We start from the raw sequence: 18,477 nt of genomic DNA, 5'->3' as shown, positions 1-18,477 counted from the left end.
GAGCGAACAGGTGCAGAGTGAAGGCTTTCTGACAGGAAGACCACCCGCGGCCGGGGCCGTACCTCCCCCTGGGCGTTTGTCTGGGCTCTGGAGTCTACGCAAGGTTTCAGACACGGGGACGGGCCAGACAAGTATTCGCGGCAAAGGGAACACAGGAGAAGGCTCTTCACTGTACACTGGCTGGGCTGGCCAGACAACCTCGGGGTCCAAAGACCCCGGCCTCCGACCTGTGAGGAGGCGCCCACCGCTGGGGCCGGGGCCGGGAGGGCGGCGGCTGTTCCACGCGGAGCGAAAAGGTCCAGAGACGAGAGGTCGAAGCTGTGAAGAAACACTCCGCCCTCAGGGGTCCTTTGTCTGGGCGGGGGCGGGCAGAGCGCGCAGTCTCGAGGGCGCGCGCGGGAGGGCACCGCTTTGCCCCGCCCCGGCCCGCCTTAGCCCCGCCCCCAGAGGGGTCCAGCCTTAACCCCGCCCCGGCCCGCCTTAGCCCCCCCCAGAGGGGTCCAGCCTTAACCCCGCCCCGGCCCGCCTTAGCCACGCCTCCAGAGGGGTCCGCCCGGCCCGGCCCGGCCCGCCCTGCAGCTGCGTGACTTCCCAGATCGCCGCCGCCCGCGCGCAGGGGGCGCGGCGCCCGCAGGGCCCGGACCCGTTGTCAGCTCCCAAGGCCACCGCCACGGGTCGGCCCCGGTCATGCTCTCCCACCGGCCGCGACCCAGCCCACTCAGGCTCGGCGGCTGCCTCCTCGCATCTGTGCTTCACCAGGGCCCCCTCCAGCGGCCCCTGGGCCTCCCCTCTGCCTCTTGCCCTCCCGGCGCTTGCTGCCATCCGGGCTCGCTCCACTACGCCTGTGCCCTCCTGCTCCCTGTGCCTCGACACCGGCCCCACCCAGACAGCTAGCAGACTGGTAGATCACAGCTTAATGTCTCCCTCGGAGTGGGGCCCTCCTGATTTGGTATTAGTAATAATAACAACAACAATGATTATAACGCCTTGGCTGGTGGTAATGTATATTTTACTGTGTGTGTGTGTTTTCAGACCTTTCCATAAACTCCCCACTCCTTTCCCACGTAGGCTTGTAAGGCAGGACTTTGTGTTTCTTTCTTTTGTTTGTTCTGTTCCAGTGGCAGCCTGGTAAGCTCTGGTTGATAAGATGGATGAACTTGAACAGGTGGTGGGTTTCATATGCACGGGGCCCACACTCTGCATTCTGTTTCATGCCCTGCTTTCCCACCTAATGCATTGTGGCCGTCCCTTCCCGTCACTGGCAGTCCTTTAGAAAGCACGAAGAGCCCCACTGGCAAGTCAAGAAGGAAAAATAACAGGGCTGACCAACGTGCACTAGGTTAGGTCTGGTCCCAGCACTACTGAAGATGGGCCAGGCCTTCATGAAGTAGGACCTGTACTCTAAGCATCCCCATTTTACATATTAATACTTACAAAAGGGATCAGAGAGGCTAAGTAACTTGCCCAGGGCCCCCACAGCTGTTTTGTGCCAAAACCTGTGAACCACCACACTACAGTCATCAGTGCATTGGAAATGAAAAATAGCCATGAGATACCGTTTTACCCATGTGTTTTGGGGTGTTTGCCCGGTGCCTGATGGCCTCACCTTCAAATTTCTCACTCCCCGTTTCCCAATTGCTGGGAAAGTGTCCTACTGCCCACCGGAAATAGGCCTCCTTGCCCCCTGCTTTTCCACCTGGTGCAGCCTCCACCAGCTCTTGCAGGGACAACAGCAGGGGCCCCCTGGCTGGCCCTGAGCCCAGTCCTGCCTTTGAATGCCATGTGCTCAATTCTAAGGGCAAGATGCCTGGTTGGGGGGCCTGGCTCCACATGAACAGGCAGTGGGTGGCTTGCCCTCTGAACCATGCGGCACACAGCTCATGTGACTGCGCTGACACTGAGCTGAGCCTTCAGTGAGCCTTCTTGGCCATCCCGAGACCGGGGGAGCATCCTCAGCCCACCGGTCACCCGTGCCCTCACCGTGCTGCCGTCCCTGCCCCTCCTCCTCCTTGACCACACTGCCCGTGGGGTACTGAACAACTGCAGACCAACTCAATTACTTGTCCAAGGTCCTCCAGACTATGAGAGACTGAACTGGGGCTCAAATCCTGCCCAGACCTGCCTGCTGCTCAAAGGGGCCCTCCAGAAGCAGGGCCTGGAGGAGGAAACCTGACTGTCCTTTCCCCTTAGCTGGTCGAGGGCCATCTTGTTCGGCCCCACCTTTACTGTTCTCACTGGCCCAAACTCGGCCATGGTTGCAGCTGCTGCCATCCCAGGCCCTGATGCCAGGCCTGCTCTGGCACATCCTACCCAGTGGGGCACATGCCCAGGAAAGGGATTATCGCATCAAGGTCTTCAGATAACAGCCTGGTGCACAGGGACATAATAGGGAGCCCTGCAGCAGGCACCCCACACCTCTCTAAAGGCAGCACCATGAACTTCCTCTGGCTTCTCTCCTGCTGCGCCCTCCTGGGCACAGCCTTTGGTAAGTACCTGGGCAGGCAGAGGCCAGAAAGGCTGTCTCCCCTTCCACCCACTGTTGGAAGGGGTGCTGGCTCCACCAACCCCCAGATCAGCAAAGGGCAGCGGGGTCCCTGTTCCCAGTTCAGCCATGCATTGTTGGTGTTAGCCTGAGCGGGTCTTTCTCCCTCTCTGAGTCTCACATCCCTAGAATGAGGACGCTGGGAAGACTGGACCACACCATCCAGTGTGAAGTCCCCAGGGTGGAGGTGGACCTTCCTATGTGCAAGGAGCGTGGACCCTGTTCAAGGAGGGGGAGCAGTTCCAGAGGGCCAGAAAGTTCTGTGAAGAGTTAATGGCTCCCAAGCAGCCTCAGATGATGAACAAGTGGGTGGGTGTGGCTTGGCCCTCATCAGCTCTTTCAGGCCCTGAATCAGCACTTTTAAACTTTTAAACTTGTGTGTCAGGAACAGAGTAAGTTCCTGCTTTGCCTTAGTAGTCAAAGCATCTTTCAGCTTTATTATATACCAACTCTGTGAGGTTGCCAACTGTAAGATCCCTATTTTGCTGATGGGAAAACTGAGACTCGGAGTGAGTAAGCTGGGCGGTGTGATAGGGCTGGGTTCAAACCCACAGAGCCCAGCCTCCTAGCCCATGCTCTGGCGCTGCCACCACATGGCACTTGGTCTGCTGGGCCTGAGACTCACATCAGCCTGTGCTGTCCCTAGGGTATTCCTGGAGCCATGGGTCCTGGGTGAGACCTTGGCCTCCACTCCTCACCCCATCCTCCCTCCTCAGGCTGCGGGGTCCCCGCCATCCAGCCTGTGCTGAGTGGCCTCGCCAGGATCGTCAACGGGGAAGAAGCTGTGCCCGGCTCCTGGCCCTGGCAAGTGTCCCTGCAGGTGAGTGGGGTTCTGTGCATGAAGGGGGAGGAACTGGGGGGTCAGCTGGGCAGGGGGCCACTGCCCAAGTCACTGCTACTGGTGTCCAGCACGTGCTGACCCGCCCCATCTTCCTCCAGGACAAGACCGGCTTCCACTTCTGCGGGGGCTCCCTCATCAACGAGAACTGGGTGGTCACCGCCGCCCACTGCGGTGTCACGTGAGGGCCCAGGGTCCCCAGGAAACCCTGTGGGGTGGTTTCTTCCAGCACTGAGGTCTTGCCCTTTAATGCCATTTCCCAGTTTCTTTTTGTTTGTTTCTCCTCCCCCGGGGTCTCCTTCTCTCCCAGGCAAGGGTCTCCCCTGGAGCAGAGGGCAGGCTGCCCCTAGCCAAGCTGGATAACTAGTAGGCTTCGAGCCCCAACCCCGAGGTTCTCACCTGCCTGCCCCGAGGCTGCTCCGCATGCTCGGCAGCCTGAGCTGCAGCTTCCACGTCTGGCCGCCCGCCTCCCAGGTTCTAACTTTGAGATGTGCAGCAAATCCAGGTCCTGCCAGTCTCCCGGCGTCACGTGGAAAACACGAGGCAAGCGAGACTGCACAGTGGAGACTCCGAGCTTCAAGCTCCAACTCACACCACACCCCTGTGAGCACGTGCACAAAGACACGAAGGTGCCCACACACGCCTGCCCCGACGCCACGCGTACTCCGTGCCCCACCTACCCGCCTCCAGCGGGAATCTCTCTTTTCTCTGGCTCTCTTCAGAACCTCCGATGTGGTTGTGGCTGGGGAGTTTGACCAGGGCTCAAGCTCTGAGAGCATCCAGAAGCTGAAGATTGCCAAGGTATGGTGGCCCCCAGGATCGTCCAAGTGTGATCCCAGGTAGGGCGGTCCCTTGGGAGTGGCCGCCCACACTAAGTCCCAGACACTCCAGCTTCCCTCGGTTACCCCGATACCCCATCATGTGGGAGCAAAGCAGAAGGCCAGGTGTGTGAGGCTCCAGGAAGGGAAGGTCTGCACCTTGAGCCTGGGCTGGGGTTCCTGGGGCCACAGGAGGAGCTGCCGAGTGGAGCAGGCTGTCGTCCAGGGAGGGGCGCTGACGCCACGAGGAGTCTCCCGACACCGCCAGCTTCTTCCCTCCTCGACTTCTCCCCAGACCCCAACGGCGGCTGCTTGTCTCTCCCCCCACCCCCCACACACAGGTTTTCAAGAACTCCAACTACAACTCGTTAACCATCAACAACGACATCACCCTGCTGAAGCTGTCCACGGCTGCACGCTTCTCCCAGACTGTGTCCGCCGTGTGCCTGCCCAGCGCCAGCGACAATTTCGCCGCCGGGACGATGTGCGCCACCACAGGCTGGGGCCTGACCCGATACACCAGTGGGTGAGGGGTGACCACAGGTGGGCTGGCTGGGAGTTGGGGGGCACAGTCGCTGACCAGCCGCCCTGCCCTTCCAGATGCCAACACCCCTGACCGGCTGCAGCAGGCATCCCTGCCCCTCCTGTCCAACACCAGCTGCAAGAGATACTGGGGCACTAAAATCACCAACGCCATGATCTGTGCAGGCGCCAGCGGTGTCTCCTCCTGCATGGTAGGGCCTCCCAGCCATGGGGGGGTTCAGGCCAAGGGCTTGGGCAAAGACGGAGGAAATGGAAGCTGTAGGCAGCCCTCTTTCAGGGCCTGCCATTCTCTTCCGGAGGATTCCTGCCGGAGTAGTTGGGAAGTCAGAGCTCCTGGAGAACCCCCGGTGACCTCAGCAGAGGGGTACTAGAGCAGGGGCCTCTGCTCTCAGAGCTTCAAGCTCCATGTTACAAGATGCCCTTGATATCCGCGTCTGAGCAGTGGTACCACCTGACCTTGTGCAGTGCACAGCCTGGGCAGTAGAGCATGGCGGCCCTAAAGGCTCTCGAAGGGGCCTGGCAGAACTTCCTCTCTCCCTGTGGCCCCGTGGCCAGCAACACCTGTACTTTCCTCCTGTCAATCAAACCTGCTCTACTGAGCCTCTGTTATAGAACCCCAGGGGGTGACCCAGATTTCCAGGGGCACAAACCACAGGAGCTGCTGAAGTTTCTTTCACAATCCTTCTAATATGCATGTGCTGAGCTTCCACTGGCTGTCTGGCCTGGGACTGGGTGCTGGGAACAACATTCACGAGTCTGGCCTGCCAGCTCCAAGACCCCTCCTCCCTGTCCTGCAGGGCGACTCCGGCGGCCCCCTGGTCTGCAAGAAGAACGGAGCCTGGACCCTGGTGGGGATCGTGTCCTGGGGCAGCAGCACGTGCTCCACGTCCACCCCCGGCGTGTATGCCCGCGTCACTGCTCTCGTCAACTGGGTGCAGCAGACCCTGGCCGCCAACTGAGCCCCCACCTCACGCTGGCCTCCCTGCCAACCTTGCTTCTACATAGCCTCAATAAACCGGTGGAAGACATGTTGATGGTGTCTGTGTCCTGTGCTGGGGTTTCTGGGAGTTCATTCTTCTCCTGAACTTGGACCTTCACTGAACCAGGTGGCATGCGGTGTCCAGGAGGGCCCCTTGTTAGTCCACCTCCCACGAGTGGCCAGAAGGGGCGTACACAGATGGGGGGGGCACCTTGGCCTCCTGCCTCCCCGTCAACCCTTGGCTCCTTGTGCTCAAGGCCTGCCCTGGGGAGAGGGCACCTGGGGGTGGAGTCCGGTGCTGGCCCCACACACTTGTGACTCCAGGAAACTTTCCCAGGAGTGGCCCCCAAGGGCTGTCTCTTTCCCAGGCCCACGCTGCAGTCAGGCGCTTCTCAGCCCAAGGTCTTCTGATAAGGAAGGCATGGCGAGGCAGGCTGCGATTGGTGGGCTGGGGCAATATATTGGGGGTCCCTCAGGCAGACCCCATCTCCCCTGCTGAGCCGCACACCATGGCCCTTCTCTGGGTTGTCCTTGGCTTCTTCCTCTTTGGCAGCAGCTTCGGTAAGTGCAGGGCTCAGGCAGGCCTGGCAGACCCAGGTCAAGCCTCGCCCCCGCCCTGGCCCCAAGCCCCAGAAGCAGGGGACGCAAGGGTTCAAGTCCTCATGCCTTGAACCACCCTTTCCGCCCACCCCTCCAGGTGCCCCTCTGACCCTCCTTGGGCACCTACCCCTGGCTCCCCACTCCTCCGCTGGGCCTGGGGCCCCCCGCCACCTGGAGGTCCCTTGGACTTCTGGTCTGGTCTCCTCCATTCGCTCAGAAGCCTTGGGGTGGTCTGGGCTCCTCTACCCCCCAAACCTGCCACCACGCCATGTGAATTCTGCCTCAGGGATGTTCCCCAGGCTCACCCATCTTGCCCGGCCCCTCCACCCTCTGGGTTTGGACACACTCCTGGGTTGGTGCCATCCCACCTGTGGCAATTGTTCAGTCGCTAAGTCGTGTCCGACTCTGCTATCCCATGGGCTGCAGCACACCAGGCTTCCCTGTCCTTCACCATCTCCCAGAATTTGTTGAAACTCATGTCCATTGAGTCCGTGATGCCATCCAACTATCTTATCCTCTGCTGCCTCCTTCTCCTCCTGCCTTCAATCTTTCCCAGCATCAGGGTCTTTTCCAATGAGTCAGTTCTTTGCATCAGGTGGCCAAAGTACAAGGTAATACCCTCACCCAAAGCTGCTCCCCCTAGAGGCCATGAGAGCACCCAGGACTCACACAGGACATCCCAGCCTCTGGGAAAGGATCCTGGGCTCAGAGGGGACGGACACTCCCCTCAGGGCACACAGCAGGCCGGGGAGCCTGGGCCCCAACTGCAGAGACCCTCCACTTCAGGGACCGTCCACAAGAGTGCCTAAGGGCAGTTGTCAGCTAGCCGGGAGGGGGCTAAATGTCTTGCAGCAGACAAAGCTCTGGGTGCCAGGGTGCCGCGGAGGCCTGGAAGAGCTGCGTCTGCACCCTGATACTCCTTGAGGCACCATCTACAGACCAGCCACCCCATCTCTGCCCCTCAGGTTGCGGAGTCCCCTCCATTGACCCTGTGCTGAGCGGCCTCTCCAGAATTGTCAACGGGGAGGATGCCGTGCCCGGCTCCTGGCCCTGGCAGGTGTCCCTGCAGGTGAGGGGGTGCTGAGGAGGGGCAGGTTAGACAGAGGGGGCTGAGGTGGGAGAGGCAAGACTGACTTTCTCTCACCCCCTCCCCAGACCAGGTCCGGCTTCCACTTCTGCGGGGGCTCCCTCATCAGTGAGGACTGGGTGGTCACTGCCGCCCACTGCGGGGTCAGGTGAGGCCCCACTTCACCTGCTCAAAGGGACCACTTTTACCTCCCAGCCCCAAGCAGGCTCACGGAGTGGGTACGGGGCTGCTGGTGACGGGGGGGGTGCCAAGGGGCTGGAGGCGGCTGCTCTTGTTCTCCACCTGCAGGCAGAACAGTCTCCAGGAAAAGGCTCCCCCCATCTCCCCCGCCAGCACCCCCACCTCCAGACCCCAGCTTGGTCCAGGACAGCGGGTCTGGGCCTCCGCCTTCACAGTACAGATGGAGAAACTGAGGCCCAGGGAGAACAGGGGTGCCCTGGGGTCCCCGCACAACTGGGCAGCCCGGGTGGGCTCGCCCACCTGGCACAGTGCCCAGGCCTCTGCGGGGGCAGCTGTGAGCCTGTGCTCTGACTGTGGCTTCCTTTCTAGGAAGGGTCACCTCGTGGTGGCTGGGGTATCCGACCAGGGCTCCGACGAGGAGGCCGGCCAGGTGTTGAGGGTCGCTGAGGTACTCATGGTGGGTGGGCGGTGTGGCGGGGCAGTGCTGGGGCGGGGAGGAGGGGGGTGCTGGGGGGGTGTTGTGGATTTGAGGACCCTGACCAGCAGCTGTGCTTCACCCCGCCGGCACCTCTCTAGACCGACTTTCTGTTCTCCTTCCCAAACACAGCTCCATTACAAACACTCAAGGTTGTTTTGCTCATTGTAGAAAAATGCAAAATATGTCACATGTCACTCCCCTCATTTGGTCTGTTTGGCCCCATCTGTGTTCCCTCAACACCCTTTGCACCCCCATCCCGCAATCGCAAGCCTGCGCCCCCCCCCGTGGCCCCGCCCCCGTGGCCTGCCCAGCCCCTGCCGTCCTGCGCAGGTCTTCGAACACCCGCAGTGGGACCTGCGCGCCGTGCGCAACGACGTGGCCCTGCTGAAGCTGGCGGCGCCCGCCCGCCTCTCCACAGCCGTGGCCCCCGTCTGCCTGCCCAGCGCCGACACCAGCTTCCCCGCGGGCTCCCTGTGCACCGTCACCGGCTGGGGCAAGACCCGGTACAATGGTGAGTGTCCGTGAGGACTGCTCAGGGCTCAGACTCCTTTTGTGCTTCCAGCTAAGTCCTGAGCACAATCGTAAATCGCAACAATCAACCTTCCATTTCTTTACTTAAAGAAAGCTAAAGTGAAGTTGCTCAGTCGTCTCCGACTCTTTGCAACCCCCTCGACTGGAGCCCACCAGGCCCCTCTGTCCATGGGATTTTCCAGGCAAGAGTACTGGACTGGGTAACCATGTCCTTCTTGAGATTATCTTCCAGACCCGGGGATTGAACCCAGGTCCCCTGCATTGTAGGCAGACGCTTTACCCTCTGACCCACTGGGGAAGTCCACTTAACCCTCTTAATTAAAACCTATCAAGCAAAAATAAAAACAAACAATATATACCTAAACAGTTTCCAAAGAGACACCTAAGTTCCAGCACCTAAGTGTCACCCCCTCTAATCTGCATGGAGGTAGAGTGAGAAGGGTGGGTGTGCCCAGCATCCCTGAAGTCTGCGCTGGGAGCCCACAGTCCAGGCCACCTTCAGGCCTGAGCGCCCAGGTCTCCCCTCCCTCCCCGACTCCAGCCTCCTCAGGCTCTTCCTCTGTCCTGAGTTCCTCCACCATGGCCACAGCCTACCAGCTGGTCCTTTAACACAACGCGAGCAGCCAAGAAAGGGCAGAACAGGGAGGTGCTCCCTCATGGGTCCCCCCTGGTGTCCCCAGGCAGAGGAGGGCTGGGGAGGAGGGATGGCCCCTCCGCCCACATGCAGGGCCTGGCGGGCCCAGGACGCAGGGGCCCGGCAGGCAGGACTTGCTTGACCAACTGTACTGGGAGCGCAGACACATTGCCTGGTGTGGAACTGGAGAGGGACCGCCTCCCAGACTCTTGGAAGGTGGCGCTCAGCACCCACGATTGTCATGATGGAGGAGGACCACGCCGCGGGAGGGCAGGGTTCCGGCAGGCACTGGTCTCCTCTCTCTGGGCCCTGACCCCATGCCCTCTGTCCTTCTAGCCTTCGATACCCCTGACAAGCTGCAGCAGGCCACCCTGCCCATCCTGTCTAATGCCGACTGCAAAGAGTTCTGGGGCAGCAAGATCACTGACGTGATGATCTGTGCGGGGGCCAGCGGCATCTCCTCCTGCATGGTACTGCCTGCTACCCTGCCCGCCCTCACAGGTTCCCCCCTGGTCAGGCCAGGAGGGCCGTCCCCTCTGCCACAACCTCCTTACCCTCATGCCCTGCCCGGTGTCCCAGTGAAGGCGTGGACCAGCACTGTCAGAGGCCCCTGGTGAGAGCTGGCTCTGACCAGGTGTAGTATGGTGCTTCCAGACGGACTTAACTTCATAGCAACCACACAAGATGGACATTTCCATCCATTTTACAGGTGATGGGGAGGCTGAGAGGATCAGCCCCCACCCCAGGCCCCCCAGGAGTAGGGGGCAGAGCTGCCATCTGAGCAGGTCTGAGTGTCTGTGCACAACCTCTGGGCCCCCACTTGCCCTTGGTCTGCATCCCCTGGACTAGGCCAGGTCTGGGCACAGCAGGGCCCTGGCACCTTCTTTCTGGCTTGGACACAAGTCCTGTCTCCTTCTGCAGGGTGACTCAGGCGGCCCCCTGGTCTGCCAGAAGGACGGAGCCTGGACCCTGGCGGGCATCGTGTCCTGGGGCAGCAGCCGGTGTAGCCCATTCTTACCTGGCGTGTATGCCCGGGTCACTAAGTTCATTCCCTGGATTCTTGAAGTTCTGGAGGCAAACTGAGCCTCTGCCCCACACCAGCTCCCATCTGTGTAAACCCCAAATAAAACTAGTTGCATCTTCACCTCTGCATCTTCACTGGGCTGGATGAAGGGTGGGAGGGTGGCTGCCCTTCCTGAGGGCCCTCTGGAGTTCAGAGCTGAGAGGGCTGGCAGATCGCCCAGCCCTATGCCCTTCTTCACGGAGATGGGGAGTGAGGCCCAGATTCACATGCACCACGGTGACAGCGGGTCCCCTCGTGGGAGGAGGGCACGGCAACCCACTCCAGTGTTCTTGCCTGGAGAATCCCATGGACAAAGGAGCCTGGTGGGCTACAGTCCACGGGGAGTAGAGTCCACAAAAAGTCAGACATGACTGAAGCAACTTAGCAGGCACTGGTCCCCTACCTCCCAACTTGGAAGCCAAGTCTCAGTGTAATTCAGATGGAACACTTCTGGAGAAGTTCCACAAGCTGAAATTAAGAGCTCCTAAGGTTAAGTTCTGAACAAGGGCTGTGAAAGAGGGTTTCTCTGCATGGAGTCCTGTATCCCCCAGGGGTGCCCACAGTGGGGGGCTCTCTGCCTTTAGATGTGGGGGCCCCAGCATGGCTCACTGGCTCCTGGAGCAGCTCCCGCCCCTGCACCCACCTTCCCCTCGGCCACTGCCGGGAACCAGGGTGGATTTCCATCAGACCTCAGCACTGGCTGTGCCCTTGGCCACACACACGCTGAGCCTTTCTGGCCACAGGGCTCCGCCGGACGCTGCTCTTCAGGCTCCTTCCAGTAGCCCCGGCTCCCTGCCTCCTCTCCAGGCCCGGCCCTGCTCCCCCAGGCCTTCGTTTTCTGAAGAGACCTACTTTCCCTTCACCTTTTTTACAGCTTCAGCCTGAAACCTCTGGAAACCCCTCAACCTGGCAGCCCACCTGTGGCACACCTGCCTTCCCACCTGGCTGCCTTGACTCTGATACCTCAGGAGGGTGCTTTTCATTTTAAATTTTATTTAAATGTAGACTATTAGTCAAATGAATGGAAAATCAATAATGAAAAATAGTTTCTTAGGGTTTTCTCCTGGTGCAGAGAACATACCCCCAGCCACGCTTGCCCTGTTGGGGGACGTGGCCCCCTCACTGGTCAGCCGAAGGGGTCCCCTGAGGCCGTGTGGGTGGTGAGGCCTGTGGACCCCAGCCTGGCCCCCCTGGGCCCGCAGTGCACTCGGGAGAGACCGCTAGCCCTCATGGCCTCGGCTCTGCTGGGGCTCCGCCGGGAGGCCCGCCCCACCTCCTGGCCCATCATAAATACACACGCTGCCCTGCGCAGTCTGGGCGCCTGGCCCCGCATGGCATGGCAGCTCTCTGGGCCGTGCCGCCCTGCCCTCCTGCCCTTGCCCCTCCGTGGGCGGCACTCAGGCGGCGGCCAACTGGCCCAGGACGCGGCGGAACTGCTGGGTGCTGTGGCCCAGCTCCTTGACCCGGTCCACCATGTCCTGGGCGGCGGCGGGCGACGGGTACTGCAGCGCGGCGGCCTTGGTGGTCGCCACGATGCCGCGCAGCAGCTCGCACAGCAGGTTGCTATAGTGCGTCACCTGGCTGCGCACGTCAGCCGCCTGGGCCTGCCGTGACAGCGTGTCCCCGATGAACACCAGCTTGTGCGCGCTGAGGATGACGAACTTGCTGTGCGCCACGAAGATCTTGGGTGGCTGGTTGGTGGCCACGGCGGTGAAGAAGGCGTCCACGGCGTTGGTCAGCGTGGTCAGGTTGGCCTCGCACTGCTCCAGGTAGAAGAGCAGCAGCTGCCGGTCTGAAGGCCCCAGGCCGCCTGGCCGTCCCGGCACCGCAGCCTGAGCTGGCGTCCAGCTGGCCAGGTCGTGCTCTATGGGCCGTGACACCTCTTGCTCCAGCCGCTCGAACTGCTTCAGCTGGGAGAGAGGGACAGCAGAGTGAAAAGCAGGCCATGGAGCGAAAGGACAAAGCCCAGCAGGAGAGTGAGGGCCCCCGGTCAGAGGCCCGCACTGGCCTCCCCGGCCCCACCCGCCCAGCCTGCCCTCAGACGTTCTCCAGATGGCCTTCCCACTCATCTCAAGAGGTGGCAGGCCGTGTGTGTCACATCTTTGAAAAGACAAAAATGCTAGAGAGGGGGCTGGCTGAGCGGCGGCGGGGTGAGGGGTCGTGGTCTCCTGGTTTGGATGCTGCTGTCCAGTCACCTCAGACGCCGTCCCTGGGGGATTGGGAGAAGGGAGCGCACGACACTTTGTTTCCAACTTCCCATCAATCTCTAAGTATTTCAAAATGAAAAGTTAAAAAAAAAAATTCTCCTTAACGTATGCAGTGTGAAAAGATTCAAATACACGAAGCAGAAGAGAGTTATCACCTAGAGTAACATGCACCCTGAAATCTGTTAAAACTCTGGTGAATTATCCTTTTAGAACTATACACTGAAGTATTTGCAGATGAAACGATGTAAGGCCTTCACAACAATGTGGTAGACAAGTCGCTGCCCTGAGAATGATGGGCTGGGGAAGCCTGGGGCTCCTTTTCTCCAATGAGTTTATCTGGGGGGTTATTTTCTTCAATTTTATACATGTATTAAATCTCTCACAATAAAAATGTTAAGGAAAAACCAAAAGGTCATAGTATTTGCCTATTTCAGAAAAAATTCCCACCCATAACTAGTGAATATTCTACAAAGGCGTTTTCCTTTAAACACAAATGGTCCCTTTCCCTCTTGAATTAGAAAATTGGAGGACTTCCCTGATGGCCCCATGGTTAAGACTGTGCTTCCATTGCAGTGGGTGCAGGTTTGATCTCTGGTCAGGAAACTAAGATCCTACAAACGGCCCTCCCTCCTTGCCCACAACCCCAGGAAAAGATAAAAACTGGAAACATATAGTGTACTAAGAGTTGACTCATTGGAAAAGACTCTGATGCTGGCAGGGATTGGGGTAGGAGGAGAAGGGGATGACAGAGGATGAGATGGCTGGATGGCATCACTGACTCGATGGATGTGAGTCTGAGTGAACTCCGGGAGTTGGTGATGGACAGGGAGGCCTGGCGTGCTGCGATTCATGGGTTCGCAAAGAGTCGGACACAACTGAGTGACTGAACTGATATATACATATATTAAATATATACATATAGCCTAAAATATATATTAAATATATACACATATTATAACCTACCTTTAACACCCAACAATAATGGGCTGTTCACTTCCTGTTAGTGAGTACACATAAGCCATGTGATAAAAATCCCCACCAGCAGCAGCTCTGGCCTGGGTGTTAGCAGTGTGGACTGACAAGTCCTCACCCCAAGCTGGTTCTGACTGGGTGGCTGTGACCAGCCCTGCACAGACTCAGGTTTCAGGCTTTATTTAATTAGCAAACCAGCGTGACATTGACCCTTCCTAGCACTTGAAACCCTGATTTTCCCTATTAGCTGGCTACTTGGTGAAACTCACTTGGTTCTCTTGTCCAGCATGAGAATATGCTCATTTTTTGCAGCTTTATCTCCAATGAGTCCTTTTCAATCTTTGACAGATTCTTAACAGCTACATCATATTCTACTGTCCAAATGGCCACACTTTATTCAGCCTACACTCCATAGGTAGGTAATTTGGTGGTGGTGGGGTCTCCAGAGTTTTCACTGATGTGGATATGGAACAACAAATACTCCTGTCAACACATTTTATGTTCCTATGCCCCTCTCTTAGAAACTGAAGTTCTTTAGTTTCTGAAACACTCTCCTTTTATTTCAGCTTCTAGTAATTTATCTAAGTGGCTGACCAGGTATGTGAAGAGATTTGTAGTCAGCACAGATTTATTTACAAAAGTAACTCTGGGAACAAACTAAATGTTCACCAACACGAGTCTGGTTAAATAAATGCTGCAAGAGGAGAGCAGAAGGCAGAGAAGACAAAGCATGTCCATTTCCTAAGTCAGTGGAGACTGCCTTCATAGTCAGTCATTCACATCTGCACCTTGACTGCCCATGTTCTGTGTGCCCAGCACCTCCTAAGTGTTATATATTGTTTACTCATTTAATCCTCACACTGACCCCAAGATGGGTATAACTATGTCCCCTACTTTGCAGCTGGGGAAACGTGGCTTTGAAAACCACACTCCAAGTCCCTGGTCTCAGGGTGAACCTGGTGGGCTCTCTCCTAGACCACCCTTCCCCATGCTCAAGGAATGGGAAGTGAGGGAAACTTTCTGGGTGATATTTTCCATGTTGACTTTTTACCAGACTGTATTTTAATTTTTAAAATTTCTATAATCAGAATAAAACTCCCTAAAAAAAAAAATCCCTTTCCTATTCTATGGAAACAAGCCAAAATATGAGGAAAATTCTACGTCCTCAGATAAACACAGCAGTGTTTTTCACAGTAAGAAAAACTGGGTACAAAGTAAACATTCAACTATAACTGATGTAGGTTAACTTTAAAAACAATTTATGGTCAATATTTAATGCCACAGAAACGTCCTGAGATGAAAGCAGATGTAACTGTTTTCATTCACATCTCAAGTCACGGATGGAGGACCCTTCCAAGGCCGGAGCAGAAACAGGAACCAGCCCCAGAGCATGGCGACTGCCCCCGAGGGTGAGTGGCTTGTTTTTTGCTTTCACACTTCTCTGCGTGTGCTAAGATACCTGCCACAATGACTGACAATAACCTACACAAATCCTGCTAACACATGGGGACAGCTTTGCCGGAGAGCAGGGCGGGGAGGGTCTGGGGAGCCCCGGAGGGAGGGTCAGCTAGCAAAACAGACTCTCAAGACGACAGTGCCAGGAGAGGCTGCGAGCCTGGGCGCCCTCACCTGCTGCAGCTCCAGCTGGCCCTTTCCCTGCCGCATGATGTTGCCCTTCTCCAGCAGCTCTTTCTGGGTCTTCTCGAACTCTTCCTTCCCCTGGAGGGGAGACACGGGATGGAGCTGAGCCACAGCGCCCAGGCCAGGGGGTGCAGTGAGGCCACCGGCCACCGGGGGCGCTGCGGCCACGAGCGGAGTAAGGGCGGGACTCGGGGCTCGGGGCTCGGGGCTCGGCAGCAGGGCCTTGGGCCTCCTTCAGCTCCAGCCCTCAGACCCGCACCCGCCACGCGGCCGCTCGGGGTGAGGACGGGGCGGGCGCCCAACCACGCGGTCAGGCCTTGCCGCCCCGCCCTGCCCCCATGGCAGGAATCACGTCCAGGCCGCCCCCTGGGGTACAGGGTCTGCCTGTCCACCCCTGACCGCCGGCACCCGGGCCTCCATTCAAAGGCCCAGCCGGGCCCACCGTCCGTCACTTCGCTGTTCCCCCTCTCCTGCTAGGATCTTTGCTTTTGCTTGTACTTCAGGATTCACCTCCCCAAACAGGACAAGGCGCAGGCGCCAGACAAGCCCTGCCCTTGCAGGTGACCGGCAGCCATCCCTGGGGGGCACTGCAGGACCCCTGATGGTGCAGCCACATGAGTCCAAGGGCCTGAGACAGGGAGCGTGGGACTTCAGGGGCCCAGCTGGCCTGGAAGGTGAGGAGGGCACAGGGACTCACCAAGACCTTGCAGGGACCCACGTCTACCTGTGGCCATGAGAGCCTTCTGGGGGGATCAGGGGCCCTCCTCAGGGCCCAGGCGCACCCACCTGCAGGTGCACGTAGTCATAGTCCTCCATCCAGCCCCCCTCGCTGTTCTCGTACTGCCCATCAGGAGAGTCCTGGGAAGTGAACTTGGGGGGCGAGGGCAGGGGCCGGGACTGGATGCTGCTGGCCTTGTCGGTGGGGTTGGGGTGCAGGTGGCCACCCCCCTCCGGCCCTGGCACAGAGGCTTTGGTCCGTCTGAAGAGCAGCGAGGCGTTGCCATGCAGGAAGGAGGCCAGCTGCTTGGCGTCCTCGGGCACCGCCCGCGAGCAGGCCACCAGGCGGTCCAGGTCTTCGGGGGTGGCCCCCAGGCCTCCCCGGCCGCTGTCAAGGGCCTGGCCGTGGGCCACCAGCGTCTGGTACACATCCTCCATCTTCTGCAGCTGCCGGCTCAGTTTGGCGTGCAGCGTGCGGTCGGAGGTGTGCGTGGCGTTGCCCACTGCACTGCGGGCGAACTCCAGCAGCTCGTGGACTGCTGTGTGGACAGCGGCCACGGCAGCCCGCAGGTCCACGGCTGGAGGCTCCTGAGGCTCGGGGGGCCCGCGCCGGCCCCCGCACCCGCCTGCGCTGCCTGCCAGGTCCAAGAGGTGGGCCACGGTGGCACTCACGCCCTGCTGCAGGCGGGTCAGGGCCTCCACGGCCACCTCCAGCTCCAGGGGCTCACGGCCCGGCACCGCTGCCTCCAGGGAGGAGGCCGACTGGCTGCTGCGGGTGCTGCCGGTGCTCGAGGCCGACAGGCGCTTGGCATCGGCGGGGGCCTCCCGCTCGGCCGCAGGGGGTACTGAGTACACACCAGCGTCTGCCGCGCCGCTGCTGGCCGCCTCAGGGGGCAGGAGCCGCTCCCGGGGAACGTCGTAGAGGGCACCGGGGCTGGGCCGCCGCAAGCCTGGGGGCACGTCGTAGAGGTCGGGGGCCGGGGGCGGCACGTCGTACACCTCCTCGGCCGGCGGGGAGTCCGGAGGGGGCGCGGCTAGGACCAGCGGGTGGCGGGTTGGATCGAAGGGCTTGGCCTTGGCGAAGGCGGGGGGCACGTCGTAGGTCTCCTCACGCAGCAGGGGGCCGTCGGGCATGTCCTTGCTCACCGAGGGAGGGACATCGTACACCTGGGGGCCGAGAAGCGGTCACGGCTGCCTGTCCACCTGCCCCTCCGCCCCACCCCCACCCCGGACCTATGGGTGGACCCAGGCATCTGCGCGCACAGCCCGGCGCTCGAGCGCTGCGATTCTTCTTCCTCCAGGTTATGCTTCAGAGCCCGACTCTGGGGCCAGACCAGAGCTCAAAATCCCGGCCCCACCGCTTACTAGCTGTGTGACCTCAGGCGCTGGGTGCACCTCTGTGCCTGTACGCTCGCCTAGGAGAGAATGCCCTCACCGGTTTATTGTGAGGACTACACGATTTAATTCTCTGTATAACTGCAAACACTCAGGGAGAGGTCAGCTATCACACCACTACCACCCCCACCATCAGTACCACCACCACGGGGGTATTTTCTACTCTATCTTTACTCTTTGTCTCTCGGTCGTATCCAACTCTTTGTGACCCCATGGACTGCAGCCCTCCAGTGTCCTCTGTCCCTGGGATTCTCCAGGCAAGAATACTCGAGTGGGTTGCCATGCCCTCCTCCAGGGGATCTTCCTGACCCAGGTATCCAACCTGCACCTTTTACGTCTCCTGTATTGGCAGGCGGGTTCTTTACGGCAGATATTAATAGGTGGCTGAGCCACCTGCGTGTTGTACTCAGGGTGCTGATGCCCTGGTTTGCCCAGGACAGTCCTGGTTCACGCCCGAGGCCCCTTCTAATCATTCATCCTCCTCCTCCGACTCTGAGAAGAATCCTGGTTCGGACGGTGCATGCTGTGGTCCCCCTGCTATCCCATGTGACCCTCTCAAGAACCTCCTGGAGAACGCCCTGCAGAGGAAGGACCCCTTCCCTGATGAGGAAGCCGAGGCTCGGAGGGGCGCCTGGTTTCCACCCCCGTCACAGAGGTCTTGGAGGCAGGTCTCTGGAGCCCCTTGCTCTGCAGGCCCCCGCCGCAGGGCGCACACAGTCACACCCAGCACCCTGTGCAGCTGCAGTATCCCCTCTGCGCTCACCGCGTGGTGGCTGGCCGGCGGCAGGCCCTTCTCCACACTGGGGGGCACGTCGTACACATCCAGCGAGGGGTCCCGGCCGTTGGGACCCTTGACGGCCATGGGGGGTGTGTCGTATACCTGAGGGCAGGAGAGGTGCAGTAATGCAGGGGCCAGGGCCACCTGAGGGCAGGGAGGGGGACCCCAAGCTGCACCCCAGGGCCTCCCCGGCCGGGCCTGGACAGCACAGCACCCCGGGCAGGGGGAGGACAGGACCCCGCCACCAGCCTGGACACCCACCTCCTGGCTGCACTGGCCAGGCAGCAGCCCACGCACGGGGGGCACGTCGTAGATGTCCTGGGGCCCAGGGGCCAGCAGGTGGCGCGGGATGTCGTACTCGTCCTGCTCGGGAGGGGGGGCCTCGAACACGTAGCCCTGCCCCACACGGGTGGGCACTACCACCTGCGGGCAGACAGCCACCCGTCACCTCCAGCCCTGGAGACCAGCCTCCAC

The 18,477-nt window shown here is 59.8% G+C and overlaps 3 protein-coding genes across 5 annotated transcripts in view; 2 read left to right on the top strand and 1 right to left on the bottom strand.

Moving 5' to 3' along the window:
- The first annotated feature begins 2,433 nt into the window (after positions 1-2,433).
- On the top strand, positions 2,434-5,769 carry LOC120873342 (chymotrypsinogen A). Its single transcript, XM_040254139.1, has 7 exons — positions 2,434-2,485; positions 3,259-3,362; positions 3,482-3,561; positions 4,103-4,181; positions 4,540-4,720; positions 4,799-4,932; positions 5,539-5,769. The coding sequence occupies exons 1-7, from the start codon at positions 2,434-2,436 to the stop codon at positions 5,698-5,700; spliced, it is 792 nt and encodes a 263-aa protein (XP_040110073.1). The 3' UTR covers positions 5,701-5,769.
- A 442-nt stretch (positions 5,770-6,211) lies between these two features.
- Positions 6,212-10,374, top strand: LOC120872853 (chymotrypsinogen B-like). Its single transcript, XM_040253519.1, has 7 exons — positions 6,212-6,281; positions 7,286-7,389; positions 7,476-7,555; positions 7,957-8,035; positions 8,396-8,576; positions 9,567-9,700; positions 10,152-10,374. Exons 1-7 carry the CDS (start codon positions 6,230-6,232, stop codon positions 10,311-10,313), a joined length of 792 nt encoding a protein of 263 aa, XP_040109453.1. The 5' UTR covers positions 6,212-6,229; the 3' UTR covers positions 10,314-10,374.
- Positions 10,375-11,266: 892 nt separating this feature from the next.
- BCAR1 (BCAR1 scaffold protein, Cas family member) overlaps positions 11,267-18,477 on the bottom strand; it is a 33,516-nt gene continuing 26,305 nt past the window's right edge. For all 3 annotated transcript variants that reach the window (XM_040253518.1, XM_040253517.1, XM_040253516.1), the window contains 5 exons: positions 18,265-18,426; positions 17,989-18,105; positions 15,900-16,997; positions 15,102-15,191; positions 11,267-12,203 (listed from right to left, as the gene is read on the bottom strand). In XM_040253518.1, the coding sequence (XP_040109452.1) occupies positions 11,691-12,203; positions 15,102-15,191; positions 15,900-16,997; positions 17,989-18,105; positions 18,265-18,426 (1,980 nt within the window). In that variant the 3' untranslated portion in view covers positions 11,267-11,690. The remainder of the gene's footprint in view (positions 12,204-15,101; positions 15,192-15,899; positions 16,998-17,988; positions 18,106-18,264; positions 18,427-18,477) is intronic.

Source organism: Oryx dammah, unplaced genomic scaffold, assembly GCF_014754425.2.
Source record: "Oryx dammah isolate SB20612 unplaced genomic scaffold, SCBI_Odam_1.1 HiC_scaffold_13, whole genome shotgun sequence".
Taxonomy (NCBI): Eukaryota; Metazoa; Chordata; class Mammalia; order Artiodactyla; family Bovidae; genus Oryx; species Oryx dammah.
The sequence above is the reverse complement of the archived record's forward strand: the minus strand, read 5'-3'. Positions and strand labels throughout refer to the sequence as shown.

Excerpts from the sequence above, each read along its gene's own strand:
- LOC120873342 (XM_040254139.1), top strand. The coding sequence starts at position 2,434 with ATGAACTTCCTCTGGCTTCTCTCCTGCTGCGCCCTCCTGGGCACAGCC. Across the intron at positions 2,486-3,258 it reads CCTCCTGGGCACAGCCTTTG|GCTGCGGGGTCCCCGCCATC; the intron begins GTAAGTACCTGG and ends CTCCCTCCTCAG. Across the intron at positions 4,721-4,798 it reads GGGCCTGACCCGATACACCA|ATGCCAACACCCCTGACCGG; the intron begins GTGGGTGAGGGG and ends CTGCCCTTCCAG.
- LOC120872853 (XM_040253519.1), top strand. The coding sequence starts at position 6,230 with ATGGCCCTTCTCTGGGTTGTCCTTGGCTTCTTCCTCTTTGGCAGCAGC. Across the intron at positions 7,390-7,475 it reads CCTGGCAGGTGTCCCTGCAG|ACCAGGTCCGGCTTCCACTT; the intron begins GTGAGGGGGTGC and ends CCCCCTCCCCAG. Across the intron at positions 9,701-10,151 it reads GCGGCATCTCCTCCTGCATG|GGTGACTCAGGCGGCCCCCT; the intron begins GTACTGCCTGCT and ends CTCCTTCTGCAG.